Source organism: Mustela nigripes, chromosome 7 (assembly GCF_022355385.1).
Source record: "Mustela nigripes isolate SB6536 chromosome 7, MUSNIG.SB6536, whole genome shotgun sequence".
NCBI classification, from domain to species: domain Eukaryota; kingdom Metazoa; phylum Chordata; class Mammalia; order Carnivora; family Mustelidae; genus Mustela; species Mustela nigripes.
Genome location: NC_081563.1, coordinates 24,698,505 through 24,713,006, shown reverse-complemented (window position 1 = coordinate 24,713,006; position 14,502 = coordinate 24,698,505). Strand labels below are relative to the sequence as shown.

At 42.6% G+C, this 14,502-nt stretch overlaps 1 protein-coding gene across 2 annotated transcripts in view; it reads right to left on the bottom strand.

Moving 5' to 3' along the window:
• Nucleotides 1-2,905: 2,905 nt before the first annotated feature.
• Nucleotides 2,906-14,502, bottom strand: part of LCLAT1 (lysocardiolipin acyltransferase 1) — a 179,940-nt gene continuing 168,343 nt past the window's right edge. For both annotated transcript variants that reach the window (XM_059405379.1, XM_059405380.1), the window contains exon 6: nucleotides 2,906-6,861. In XM_059405379.1, the coding sequence (XP_059261362.1) occupies nucleotides 6,359-6,861 (503 nt within the window). In that variant the 3' untranslated portion in view covers nucleotides 2,906-6,358. The remainder of the gene's footprint in view (nucleotides 6,862-14,502) is intronic.

Below are 14,502 nucleotides of genomic sequence, written 5' to 3'. Positions count from 1 at the left end.
ATGCTAAGCTATTTTGGTAAATCATATCCTCAATCAAAATGATTTGACTCTTGCTAAAAAAAAAAAAAAAAAAAAAAAAAAAAGGAGGTGGACAGGTTTGCATTTCAATTTTTTTGTTGTTATTTTAAGTTTGTAAATTTGTGCACCCAGCTTTAGTTTAGAACAGGATCCTTTCGGAATGACTTCCGAGGAATCACCAGTCAGAATTTATTGTGCAAGAAGAATGGTTAAGGTGATGGGCTAAAGCTGTTTGGGATAAGAGAAATGTGAAGCATCCTTATCTTGGCTTTCCAGAAGCTTACACTCCTGCTGAGGTGATCAGGCTGAAAAATAACGTAACATAAGATAGGCTGTAATGTAGTCAAGCATGAGTTTCTGAGAAATGTCTCTGTGGCGGGAGGACATGTCAAGCTAGACTGATTGGGGAACACTGCAGAGAAGTGGGATCTGACTAGTCGTGGGCTGGGGACAGAAGCCCCTCTCCCATGAGAGGGCTCTGTGCAAAGCTGGGAGGGGGTGAGGCGCCCGTGACATGTGGGCAACCTGGTTCATTCTTGTGAAAAGGTTGACACCTGAGGACCTGCTGGCTGGGTTGGGAGGAATTGGGAGAGGCTGTTTGGCATTCTGCTGGAAGCCACTGGGGGCTGTGAGGAGCAGGTTCTGTGGTCAAACGGGCTTGGGTGCTCTGAGGGGGACGTGAGGAGAACTTGGAACAGGGAGAGTGGGTAGCAGGTCCCCAGACTTGCCCGATCTAGTGCACCAGGAAGGAAGGGCATGCATGGAGGCAGGTGCGGGAGGGGTGAGTCACTGCAGGTGAGGGGCAGAGCAGGGAGACAGAGGGATGGCAGAGCTGCAGGCGGATACTTCAGCGGATCTTGATGGAAGGAAAACGTCAACACTGTCTTGCTTGCGTCTGGATACTCTGAGTGGAAGTAGTGACTGGAGAATTCAGTTGGACCCGCTGTTGATGAGATGGTCTATGCACCGCTATGGAGAACACAGGGTTCCCAAATACCCCCTAGGGTTGATGGAGAAGGGTCCCACAGGGCAGGGCTTGGAGCCCTGTCTGGAAACTATGTGGGAGCTTTCACAGTTGAGGTGGACATCCCACCCCACCGTCCAGCATCGTTTCATCCTATTCTCTGTAACAGTCCTCTTCAAATCTGTCCCTTCTCGACACAGGTCCTGGGGACCAGGGACCAAATTCCATCCCTGCTCCAGGAGGCGGCCAACAACCCACATTAAAAAAAAAAAAAAAAGAAAAAGAAAAAAGAATTTCCACCAGCCTCTTGGTCTGGTTTTTGAAGCCAGCCCTCATGGCCTGGGTGCCTCAGGCCTTATGTGCCCCTTTTCCAGAAAATGACATTGTGGGCTCCCCCCAGAGTGAATCTTTCTAGCAAAGTGCTTGTAGATTCTGAAGACAGAGTGGGGAGCATGAGATAGGTTCTGCAGGGGAGGAAAGATAATTTCCCTCTACTCTTCTGAGTTCTTGGTTGAGATTCTGGTAATAAAAGATTAACAAGAGGAAGACAATCAGAAATGTATTAACATATATCTGCCACGTATACGTAGAGATACAGCCAAGGAAAAATGAGTGACTTCCAGAGGTGGCTCGGAATTCAGGACTAGAGAACACCTTCTCTGGGAAGGTGGAGGCGGTGGGAGGACTCTTAGGGGAGAGTAAATGACTTCGAGGAAAGATGAACTGGCCCTTGGAAGAATGGCTGGGAAGCATAATGCTTTGTGAGCACCTTTATCTGGGGGTGGTGGTCATTTTTGTCCTCTCTCCTATGACAGGAGTCTATCCTTGCTGGTTGATTCAACTCCCAGGGAAGGGATTTATGGCCACTGAGTCCTTTTCTTTCTTTTTTTTTTTTTTTTTAATTTTTTTAAAAATTTGAAGTCAATTAATTAAAATATAATGTATTACTGGTTTCAGAGGTACAGGTCTGTGATTCATCAGTCTTCTGTAGCACCCAGTGCTCATTAAATCACATGCCCTCCTTAATGTCCATCACCCAGTTACCCCAGCCCTCCACCTCTCTCCCCTCCAGGAACCCCTCAGTTTGTTTACTATGATTAAGAGTCTCTTATGCTTTGTCTCCCTCTCTGGTTTCGCCTTGTTTTTTCTCTTCTCCCACTATGATCCTCTGCTTTGTTTCTTAAATTCCACATATCAGTGAGATCGTATGCTAATTGTCTTTCTCTGATTGGTTTATTTTGCTCAGCATAATATGACCAGTGAGTCTTTTTGGAGAACTGGTCATCAGGCAGATGAGGACAGTTCACAGAAAGCCTTTCCCTCCAACTGCTGCTTTTCAAGTGCCTACAGTTCAAAGCCATCAATATACCAAAGTGGCCTATTTGGGGTGGCACGTGCTTAACTAGTCATATTTTGGAGAGGCATATTCTGCTACCCTTCAGTTCCATGACTTTCAAGTGCATGTGTGTGGGTTTGCTAAGCACATTTTCATGCATTTGTCAAGCTTTGTTACAAGATTTGCTTTCACGGTTACATACTCCCTGACAGTGATGGGGGATGCACAGTCCCATTTACCTCTTGCAGCTGGTGGTGCTGGTATTGGGCATTACAACCCCACACGTGTGAGACCAAATTGCCCTCAGGGTTTAATTGACAGAAATGGAAGAAAACCAAGTTCTGATGAATTCACTGAGTCCTGAATTCAACTGTGGACCTGACTTTTCCAGTTCAGGAAGCAGTGTATTCCCTTTTTGTGGGGGCATTTGTCTTTTTTTTTTTTTTTTTTTAAACATCTGTGAGAGATTCCTAACTGATGAGCTCTTCCTTGATGCTACATACCGTAAGGCTGGAACAAGGTGGGAAAACACAGTAGTACTCAGTCATTCCGGCAGAACCAGAAACAGGATACATGGGCGAACTTGATCTGATTCATTCCACTTTATTCTGGATGTAAATTACAGGTAACACAACTCGTAAACATACTAGTGGACATTGAAAACTAAGGCCATTCTGTGAGTTATTTTTAAAACTTGTTTTGTACATAATCTTTTAAAAAATAAATTACCCAAACCAAGATTCTCTTCTGAAATAAAAGCTTAAGGTTGGTACGAGACAACTTCTGGGCCATCTCCAATCTGAAGCTCATTGCGTGACAACACCGTGTTTGTTTGCTACATCATAAATAATAGCTCTAAGGCAAAGGCTACCTCAGCATCAAGCTCTCCTCTCCAGATGTCCCCAACAAAATAGTGTTTACCACAGTTACCAGTGTTTACAAACTATTTTCCTCCCAAAAAGAGACTATTTCCTAGCAAAAAGAGACTATTACCTAAGAAACACATTGTAGAATTCTCAGAACAAGAAAAAGAACGGGACCCAAAACTAAGGCACTGAAAGCACGTTATTTATATAAAGAAATGTAAACAATTTAATACCAACAGGCTCCCTCCATTAGAGTCTCTATTACAAAAGTGCACAGGGGCATCGCAGTCAGGCCGAGAGCCTGCAGGCCGGGTGCAATGGGCATGTCACCCCTTCTGCAGAATTTGCAGATTTCTGGCCACCAAAGTCCAGCTCCCAGTGTGGTGCTGAGAAGTAACTAATGTTAAAGTGACACAAGCGGAAGCTGGTATTTCTCCCTAATCTGTGTGCTAGTGTTACAAACAAGGAAGGGTTTTACCAGGAGTTTGAAATTATGGGCTGTTTTAATATTTTCTTCTGGTCTTTTACCACATTCGTCTACTGGTTTGTATAGTGACTTTGGCCTCTTATCAGAGCTTTCTGGTGGTAAAACCTGGGACCTCTTCAGCACCCTTCCTCATAGTTTACTATTTTAAGTATAATGGTTCATGTTCCATACAAAGCACATTTGCTTTGTTTAAAACGTTCAGAATGGTAAAGAGCGAACAGTTGGACAGACAGTACTGTAAACGTTTCATAGCCCACTACTAAGTTGATCTTCAAAGGACGGAAAGAGCTTTCAGTGGGAAGAGGGCGGCTAGACTGAGTCCAGAGTGATGAGGTGGGAAGGGGCGGAGGGCTCCTTCCTGAGGCCGATCACAACACTGAAGTTAAATTAATTTTTACTTGACATTTTTTAACCAATTTACAAAGCTCTAAGTTCCAAATCATTCACTATTTCTTTAAATTCTTTCTCTTAAAAAAGCCAAACATGTAGGAACAAAGAATTACAACTTTATAAGAAGCCTTACTGCGAAAACACAAGACCCCAAAAAACAAAACCAGAAAACAAAACAGAAAGAAGCAACTTCTTTCTCTTTGAAGTTACCGTTTCTGATTCAGAGAGCAGGCACGATGTCTGTACTCCCCAGTTTGGGTGCGTATGAATTTTGGGTAGTAAAACAAAGTTTGCATTATCTTAAACCGGTCTTTTATGATCCAAAGAAAACATTTTCTTAAAGAGGAAAGGAAAGAGCTTTCCTCTTGTCCAGGTTTCACTCCATCCTCTAACGGTTACACCACCAACAAGGAGCCGGGGAGCTGGAGGGCGCGCAGCTAGGTGGGCTACGGTACAAACATGCGTGGGGCAGAAGACAAGCTCTTCTCTTGCCCAGGACAAATGCAGGGCTAACTGTAAAACTGTGTTTCCAAATATAATCAAGAGGAGGTCTAAGAGAAAACTAAATTAGAAACCTCTTTTATTAGAACCAAAAAAAAAAAAAAAAAAAAAAAAAGGTTAAAAAAGAAAAACACCTTAAAAACCACGGGATTAAACAGCTGGGTCTGGAGCAGATGTGCACAGTAAGTAATTAGCCGCTCCAGGCAGGAAGGAAAAGGGCCTGGGGGGTGTGGTTAAATATAGGCTGGTGCGTGCATGCACTCCTCGGTCCCCCTGCAGTAAAAGTGATGTCAGCGGTGTTCTGCAAGCAACCCGGCCCTTTTTCTCGGTAAGTTCGGCTCACAATGTGCTTGCATGTTTCCATTGTTGGGTACAAGTCACTGCTGAGCAAACACGGGCTGTGGTTAAGGAGAAGGCATGCGTGCCCAAAGGGTACATAAAGCAGTAGCGTTTGAGGCCTGTGGGAGACAGGAGGAAAGCCGGCAGGTCTGCGAGCAGCTCGATTTCTCACCGCCTCACGTTTGCTGCTGCTCTGACCAGCGTCCCTATCCTATGACAAAAACAGTCGGGCGAGCTCCAGCAGGGTGGAGACAGGGACCACGCATCCCTTCTGCCTCAGGAGACTGGTGCTGTTGGTTTGCTGGAATTCCCATGGACTCCAAGCGCCAGCAGTATTTAGGCAAACGACTGGTCAAAAGTGGATTTAAATTGTAGTACTCAAACAGGCAGCTTGGGACTGAAAAATGAGAGCGAGAGCCCTCATTATCATTAAAAAGGGCTTCATTTTCCTGTTATCAAAAATCCATCAGGGCTGCGAGGGAGGAACTGAGGCTGAGCCCTGACCACCCGGGCTGCAGATGCCAGATACCCGTGCACGTACAGAAAATACAGTATCCTTTCTTTCTGGGGCTGGTTTAAAGAACTATTTCAACAGACACAACTTCAAGAGTTTCTGACCCCAGTGACAGACCCTTCCATGCATTCCTTTAGAAAGGTAAGTGACTCGATGTCACGCAGAAAAAGCTACCCCTGCCGATGAGTGTCAAGGAAACCAGCTCGGAGCATGCAGGAGTAAGAAGAACGGAACAACTGAACGGTCTTCGTTCCTATCTGTACAAATCCAAACTAAGGTTTCCAAGCGGAGAGCCTGTGGTTGCTCCCTGAGAAATGTCCAGGTCTTACTATCCATGGGAAGAAAGGGCACAGGCGGTCTTCTGATGTCTAGGTAAGTGCGAGGCTAAATGTCAAGGTTTTATGAATAATGAAGGGCTTCCCAGCAAAATGGATGGTTGGTTGAAGGATGTGGGGTTTCTGTTTTCTGGCCTTAGGAAAGGATGCAGTGGTTTGACTGGCACAGAAATGAGCCGGGGGGACCGTGCTGGGGGAGGGAACCCAGAGGAAGGGCTCTCACCTCCAGTGTCAAGTGCCAGCCCTTGTTCTGAGCCCCGCATCTGCCTCTTGTCTCTGGAATTTGTTAGGAAATACGACTGGGCCTGTAGGAAAATCTTGTGTGTCCCTTGTCTCTTAACAGCCTCGTGGCTGCTCTAGGGACACTCTGGCCCAAGTTATTTTATAGCAATCGCTCCCTGCTAGGTGTATTGAAATTACATTCAGAGAGTTAAAAAAAAAGTGTGTAGCAACATTTTCCCTCAAAACTAAGTGCAAAGTATCTTTAACAAATAAGGATGGTAGTAGAAATATTTGACATAGTCATGCAAAAACGCATCTCTGTGTAGAAAGGCTTGACACATTTCCAAAATATCCCCTTGGTCATTAACACTGTGAACCTTATGATCTCACTCCTGTTTCTTTACATTTAAATGTGGCTGTTTGTGAAAAAACCGGTAACATGCAAGTTCAACCATCTCCAGTCCGCCAAATAGTCTCTCTAGCAGCACAAAGAGAACCATGGTGATGATAAAATACCACCGAACAGGACTGTACAGATATATGAGGAGGCACATTGCAGGGCTGAACAGGGTCCAGTAAAGTATGGAGAGCAATTTGAGCACAAGGACCCTGAGCTCAGACTTGCAAGGTGGAATTACAGTCTGTCCCGTAAACTGAAAATTCTTCTGCCCTTGATAGAAGGCACGAAGCCTCTCTTCCTTTTCCTCCCAGCGCTGGTGGCACCAGAGCTGCAGGTCCTCCCTGGACACGGGGAGGGCATCTACCGGGTAGCGGTGCACATGGAAGTGAATCTCCTTGGGGAAGTCCCCGAGGACGAGATGCTTCTCGGTCTGAGGAATGTTGTGAGGGTACGCCACCGTGATGTCGTGGACCGCGTCGAGGTTCTTACCTAGGTTTTGGAAAAGATAAAAAATACAGACTGAGTAACGATCAATGCGGGGCAGTAAGGCGGATTCAAACGACAAGGCAGAACCAAAACCAGGGGAAAAAATCACAACAGAGTGAGCCACGGTGAACAAGCAAGGGCTATACAGACCGGTGGTCCTAGACTTTTGGGTCAGATTTACCAGTCATTTTTAGTTTTTTTATTTGCTGCTAATCACCACAAAGACCTTCAGAAAGAAATTATCTTCACTCATGGAGACAGTAACCTATAAACAGTAAACAGGTTTGAGATAGAAATAATTTTTTTCATTTACATTCACTTTCATCAACATGGTTTCAGAGGTAGAGTTTAGATTTGTCAGTCGCATGCAACACCCGGTGCTCTTTCCACCAAGTGCCCTCCTTAATGCCCATCACCCTCCTCCCTGCCAGCAACCCTCAGTATATTCCCTAGAGTCAAGAGTCTCTTATGGTTCGCCTCCCTCTCTGTTTCTATTTTTTCTCTCCCATTCTTCATTCCATATATTAACAGAATCATATGATATTGGTCTTTCTCTGACTTATTTCACTTAGCATAACACCCTCTAGTTCCAGCCACGTTGTTGCAAAAGGCAAGATTTCGTTCTTTTTGATGGCAGAGTAATATTTCATTGTATGTATATACCACATCTTCTTTATCCATTCATCTGTCGATGGGCATCTGGGTTCATTCCATAGTTTGGCTGCTGTGGACACTGCTGCTATAAACACTGGAGTATATGTGCTTCTTCGAATCACTATGCATCCTTTAGATAAGTCCCTAGTAGTGCATCTGCTGGGGCGCAGGGTAGTTCTATTTTTAACTTTCTGGGGAACCTCCAAACTGTTTTCCAGAGTAACTGTAACAGTTTGCATATCCACCAAAAGCACAAGAGGGTTCCCCTTTCTCTGCATCCTCGCCAATGTCTGTTGTTTCCTTAGTTAATTTTAGCTATTCCGACTGGCGTGAGGTGGCATCTCATTGTGGTTTTGATTTGTATTTCCCTGATGCTGAGTGATGTTGAACATTTTTTTTTTTTTTAATGTGTCTGGTGGTCATTTGTATGTCTTCTTTGGAGAAATGTCTGTTCATGCCTTCTGCCTATTTCTTGCTGGATATTTTTTGGTTTTGGGTGTTGAGTTTGGTAAGTTCTTTAAAGATTTTGGATGTTAACCTTTTATCTGATAAGACATTTGCAAATATCTTCTCTCATTCTGTTGGTTGTCTCTTAGTTTTGTCGACTATTTCCTTTGCTGTACAAAAGCTTTTTATCTTGATGAAGTCCCAATAGTTCATTTTTGCTTTTGTTTTCCTTGTCTTTGAAGATGTGTCTACTAAGAGGTTGCTGTGGTTGAAGTTGTCACAGAGATTGTTGCCTGTGTTTTTCCCTAGGATTCTGATGGATTTCTGTCTCACATTTAGGTCTTTCACCCACTTTGGGTTTATTTTTGTGTGTGGTGTAAGGAAAGGGTCCGGTTTCATTGTTCTGCATGTGGCTGTCCAATTTTCCCAACACCATTTGTTGAAGAGACTGTCTTTTTTTCCATCGGACATTCTTTCCTGCTTTGTCGAAGATTAGTTGACCATAGAGTTAAGGGTCCATTTCTGGAGACTCTTTTCAGTCCCACTGATCTATCTGTCTGTTTTTGTACCAGTACCATGCTGTCCTGATGATTACAGCTCTGGCATAGAGCTTGAAGCCCAGAATTGTGATGCCACCAGCTTTGGTTTTCTTTTTCAACGTTCCTTTGGCTTTTCTGGTTCCATGCAAATTTTAGGACTATTTGTTCTTGCTCTATGAAAAAGGTTGATGGTATTTTGATAGTGATTACATCAAATGTGTAGATTGCTCTGAGTAGCATAGACATTTTCACAATATTTGTTTTTCCAATCCATGAGCATGAAATATTTTTCCATTTCTTTGTGTCTTCCTCAATTTCTTTCATGAGTGTTCTACCGTTTTCAGAGTACAGATCCTCTGCCTCTTTGGTTAGGTGGGTTGTGTTCCTTTTTTAATGTTCTTTAAGTCTTCTGTAAATGTCCACTGTCTGTCTCCTTTACTCTGTGATTTACTTCAGTCCAAGTTTCAATTTGGTTTCATAACTATCTTACAAATATAATCAGCCCTTGGCAAGGACTGTAGTCTGAGAAATGAAAATACCTGTGTCAACAAGGCTAAGATTCAGAATTGAAGGGGCAGTCTCATTGGGAAGCTGAGCATTGTATATGAGAGTGGAAGTGGATGAAAGGTCCGTGAGGGACGGCCGTGGTGAAGGTAGATCTAAAGGTCTTGAAGAAAGGCAAGGCTAGACCTCTTTGATTCCAGCAGGGAATCCACTTTGTTTCACAGCGGAGGAAATGTCACTTCCTGTCACTTGTCATGCCTCTTTACCTCTTAGAACTGAGTGCTCGTTCCACTTACTTGTAAAACTCTCCTGCAAGCAACATTTTCGCTTCATGTTCTGCACAGACCCCTCTGAAAGGACTGTTCTCATCAGACTGGTCCACAGCCTGGGATCAAGCCCTTCCTCAGGCAGCTTTCATCACCCTCCTCCTTGGTCACCTCAGCAGCTGCTCGTGTGAGCTAGCCTTCTTCCATAGGTGCTGCTCAGTGCTCACCAACTGCTATCGAAAAGGGTAGAGCTGGGGCACCTGGGTGGCTCAGTGGGTTAAGCCGCTGCCTTCGGCTCAGGTCATGAGCTCAGGGTCCTGGAATCGAGTCCTGCATCAGGCTCTCTGCTTGGCAGGAAGCCTGCTTCCTCCTCTCTCTCTCTGCCTGACTCTCTGCCTACTTGTGATCCCACTCTGTCAAATAAATGAACAGAATCTTTAAAAAAAAAAAAAAAGGCTAGAGCTATACTAGTAACTAACTAAACTTTCACTTTCTACTTTCTTCTGGACAACCCATAAGGAAGGGTCTATGTGCAAACACATGTCTGTTGAGGCTATAAATGGCAATGTTTGAGACCATGTCCATACCACTTACAGAAATGTTCCTAAGTGAAAAATTCCAGAAACACTGCTGTGTGGAGCATGGAGGGCTGTGGAAGCAGAATGTCCAAATTCAAATCCTAGGTCCTGGGGCACCTGGGTGGCTCAGTGGGTTAAAGTATCTGCCTTCAGCTTAGGTCATGTGTCCTGGGATCGAGGCTCTATGCTCGGCAGGGAGTCTGCTTCCTTCTCTCTCTCTGCCTACTTGTGATCTCTGTCAAAAAAATAAAATCTTAAAAGAAAAAAAAATCCTAGGTCCTGCCTCTTACTGACTGACTGGTCTCTGTCACTTGCTTGGTTCCTGTATCTATAAACTACCTCACAAAGGTGTTGGGACATTAAATGAGAAAATACACATAAAAACACGTAAAATAGGGTCTGAGATGTAGTAAGTACTCAATAAATGTTGGCTGCTAACATAGCTTACTGAATTGTACTACCAGCATTTTTGGGTTCTAACCTGTCCCTCTGACTTTAGCTCCTGTGAGCCCGCCGGTGCCAGCACAGTGTGGGGACTGTACTCACATTCCCTCTCTATGCTACCGTCCAGGGTATTATTAGCCTGAGCCCCCATGATGTCAATGAGGGACCTCATGCCTTCTACACAAGACAACCACTCAAATTGCTATTTCACAAAATTGCCAACAATATTCTCTTTGTCTCAAATATACAGCCTGTTTCCCTGAAATTTTTTCTCTCCACTCTCTTCAAAGTCTATCTCCAGAGTCAAGGAGACTGCATTCTAAGAAGAGCTTTCTTCAAGTATCCAGGCCCAGAGTGGTCTTGCCCCCTGACCTGCTCAGGACATATGTTCTGTGTGCTTGTTTGGGTTCTCCTCTGCCATCCTGTCCTCAGTTACTGGAAGCTCATGGAAACCCAGTCTATCTGGTTTAGATCTTTAGTATCTAGCACAATGCCCTGCGCTTAAAACAGGTTCCAGAAATGCTTGCTTGACCAAAATTTTTACGGTCTGATATCCTGTCACATAAAAATACAGGAGGGAATTATAATGCCTTCTACATGAGGTTGTCATAACAACGCAGTGAACTAATATACATAAAGCCCTTTGCATAGTGCTGGGCAAAAAGAAAGTTCTTAATGTTAGCATGACTACAACTTCTATATACTGTTAGTAAGACCTAACTACTACATGGGAATTTTTTTTTTTTTTTTTTTAAACTTGTGTGCTACAGATTCTTGGTTCTGAAAGAATTACAACAGTCTTGGGTAATGGGGTGTCACCTTAAAAAAGGCAATATTCCAAAAGATTTCCAACAAATTGCTTTTCTGGAATTTAGAACTTTGGAATGACAGAACTCAGCAGAACTAAAATACTACTTCTATTACAAATAAGAGCAACAGTATAATGTGAGAAACTAAAGGAATGGAGTGAGAAAGGAAGAACTGGGGAGAGGGAAGGAGAGACCGCTTGTTGCTCACTGCCCTGCGCTGGGCTGGATCCTTAAGAATCAGAGGGACTAAGAAATGCATTCAGGCCAGAGCAAGAGAGGAGGAAAGGGACAAAGGCTTCTATGCCCTGAGGTATCGTGATACTTGTAAATTTTATATTAAGTTTCTTGTCTCCAGACAACCCAAAGCCACACAGGACTCTTTATTGCTAATAAAGGAGCTCATTTTTCACATCATCCTCTGAAGACCTCTTGGCCCCATGGCCTCTAGCCTAGAGGAGCCGTTCCTACCAGAATGTCAGTTTGGTCTCAGAAGGTAAGAGGTAAAGGTGGGCAGGGCTTGCTTCGTTCCCAAGTGACAGAACTGAAATGGATACTCAGAAGTTGAAATGTGCCTTTACTTCATTAACCAGCTTGTAAGAGGGCTAAAATAATGTAATAACAGAATAAGAAAAGAGAAGTTCCTTCAAGGACACAGGAGTTATAGCCTTGACATCTTTCGGTATGAAAACATCCTTTTAAATATGCAAATTAAGATGGCTGCCATCATGAAAAGCCTTTTTTAAAAAAAAAAAAAAAAAAAAAGATCTCCTTTTTACACAGTTGAGATTACAAATCTTGATGTTCTCTAGCCACCTGTCATCTGCCTCTATGGTGCTTAGAAAATGATCTGCTCCTGATTCTCTGTCTTCTGGAAAGTTTCAAACTTTATTATTATGTTAAACTACCACTATGTTAGAACCACCACACTCATGTGGGCCCACAGAGATTTCTCTTCTCCCCCTGGAAGAACAGGACAAACACTCACTTCACATCTTAATTTTTAATTTAAGACTGAGAGTAGGGGAATTTTTAATGTCAGGTTTAAGTAACGAATAGAGGCTTTAAAAGATATGACTGGAATTTACAAATCTAATATGCAGAAGGGAGGGTCTCCAAGCACATCAGGTTGAGCCCATGACTATTACAAGAGTCTGATTTCAATATGAAAAGCGCACTGGGAGTGGGAGAGAACCAATTCTTGACACATCTGTATGTTTCAAAGGAAAGAACTGGGTGAAGAAATCCTGGTTTGCCCACAGCTGCTAAAGAGCACACATCCAATTATATAGTTCAGTGTCAAAATAACCAAAAACTTTTTCTTTTTCATCCACAGTAGTCTTAAATTTCCATTTTCAACTCTATTTTCTTTCTCCATTCTACAATAAAATATACATGAAATGCACAAAAATATAACTTATTTTGGGATTTCAATTTTAATACCTTAAAAAATTAAAAATACACATAGGCCTATTTTCTATTAGTCAGATCTAAATCCATCAGTCTAACTACATATACTGGAGGGTTTTAAATAAAGTAGTTTGTCATCTAAGATGCATTTTTGTTAAAATGCTGAGGCTGCTGGATTTGTGTACTGTTTTTCAGATTAAAAAAAAAAATTACACCAACATGCTAAAAGTTGGATTTAGTAACTCAACAGTCACTCACTGTGTCATTTGAACACTGACCTATACTAGAATCTGGCTAATACTAAGCACGACAAATTGGCACTGGTCAGTATACTTTGAAGAATGGTTCAGAAAGGACAGATAGAGGTATTTTTTTCCCTAAATATATCTAAAAGAAAGACATCTTTCTGCTTCAAAATAAAAGGGCATGCATGAATCACTTAAAATCGGCTGGTATTAGGACTCAGAACCATTTTCATAGGGAAAGAAACTGCTTCCTACTGAGAATATTATTCATCTGTCTTTGCCTGTAAGTTGAATATGTACTTAAGAAATGGAAAGTAGAGACAGACCGCTGCTGGTTCTGCCCCGCATCAGCTCTCTGACCTTAACGTTTTCACCACAAGCCTCATCTATATATGCAGACAGTAACACTACCTTCCCTCCCAGGGTTTTGTGGGGATCAACTAGGGGAAGGGCAGTAAAATGCTCAGAGAAGTGCCTGGTGTATGGTGTGTGCTTTGATTCTCGCTCTTACTTCTCCAGGCGGGGGATCCCCTACAGTGCCTGTAGGGAGTTGAGGTTTACGCTGCTACTCTTGACCTTCCTTCTGTCTCTGGACTTCCTCTTTCTCTAGGGGACACTGTCTGCTGTGGCACACCTTGTGGTGTATTCTCTGACTGCACTCACGCCTCTCCCATAGCATGGAAGCAAAGGGTTGAGGAGACGGGCCTTGCCTCTAGGGGTAGGCCCTAATTCATGACTCGATACGCATTTTTCTCTCCACCCCTACCAACTTATCCTTAGACATTTTCAGCTAAGTGTAGCTATTAATCCTTGGATGGCATTCAGAATTGGAAGGTGATGTCTGTGCTCTAGGGCTGCTGGTCTCCTGCCCCATCTTGCTTTTATTTTTTTAAAAAGTTAGAATTAGTACTTCCACTTTTTCTAAGAAGGAACCATCCTGCACTTAAAACTCAACTTTTGGTTTGTGAAGTCTAGCTTATCCACCCTGAATCTGGTTCTTACAGGTAATTTCAGGGACCTATATTTTCACATTCCTATCGTAAATCTGTTGAACTTTTGGTGTTTTGTATGAATGCAGATATCTTTTCAGTTCTGAAAATCTCTCTTCTGAGGGGCACTGATTCTCTGAGTCTTCAAAATAAGCTTCTAGATAAAAAGAAAACATGTTCACATTTTCTGCAATTTGTAGTATGGGTGTATTAATAGATCAAAGGCAAGATCAGAATAGTATATACTTGTTGAGGCCACATATACGTGTATGTATACACACACACATATATAAAACATGTCTTGAAAAAGAGATCCATAAACTTTTAGCAAATTGGACCATGTTATACGTACTCTTTTATAACTTGTGTTTTCAGGCGTCTTTCCATAAATGCCATTAAAGATTTTCTAAAATGTCACTTTATGGATGCATGTTTGCTTATATAGAACTCTTAAAAATTCCTTTGTTATTTATGTTGTTTCCACACAAACAACATTTAAATCGATCTATTTGTAACTAATGATAGTGACTTTTCTAGGATAAATTCCAATAAACTGAATTGCTGGATCTGAAGATATGAACACTGTAACAGACTTTTGGCTACACAAAGGAAACTGCCCCCTGGGATGAAATTTAAGCACAAAAAATGTATGACACGGCTTTCTTTTCAGACTTACTAATGCTTGGTCTTGTAATTTTTTATATCGTTGCCAAAGCATACCATTTTGGTTTTAATCTGTAGGACTTTGATTAGCTAAGTAAG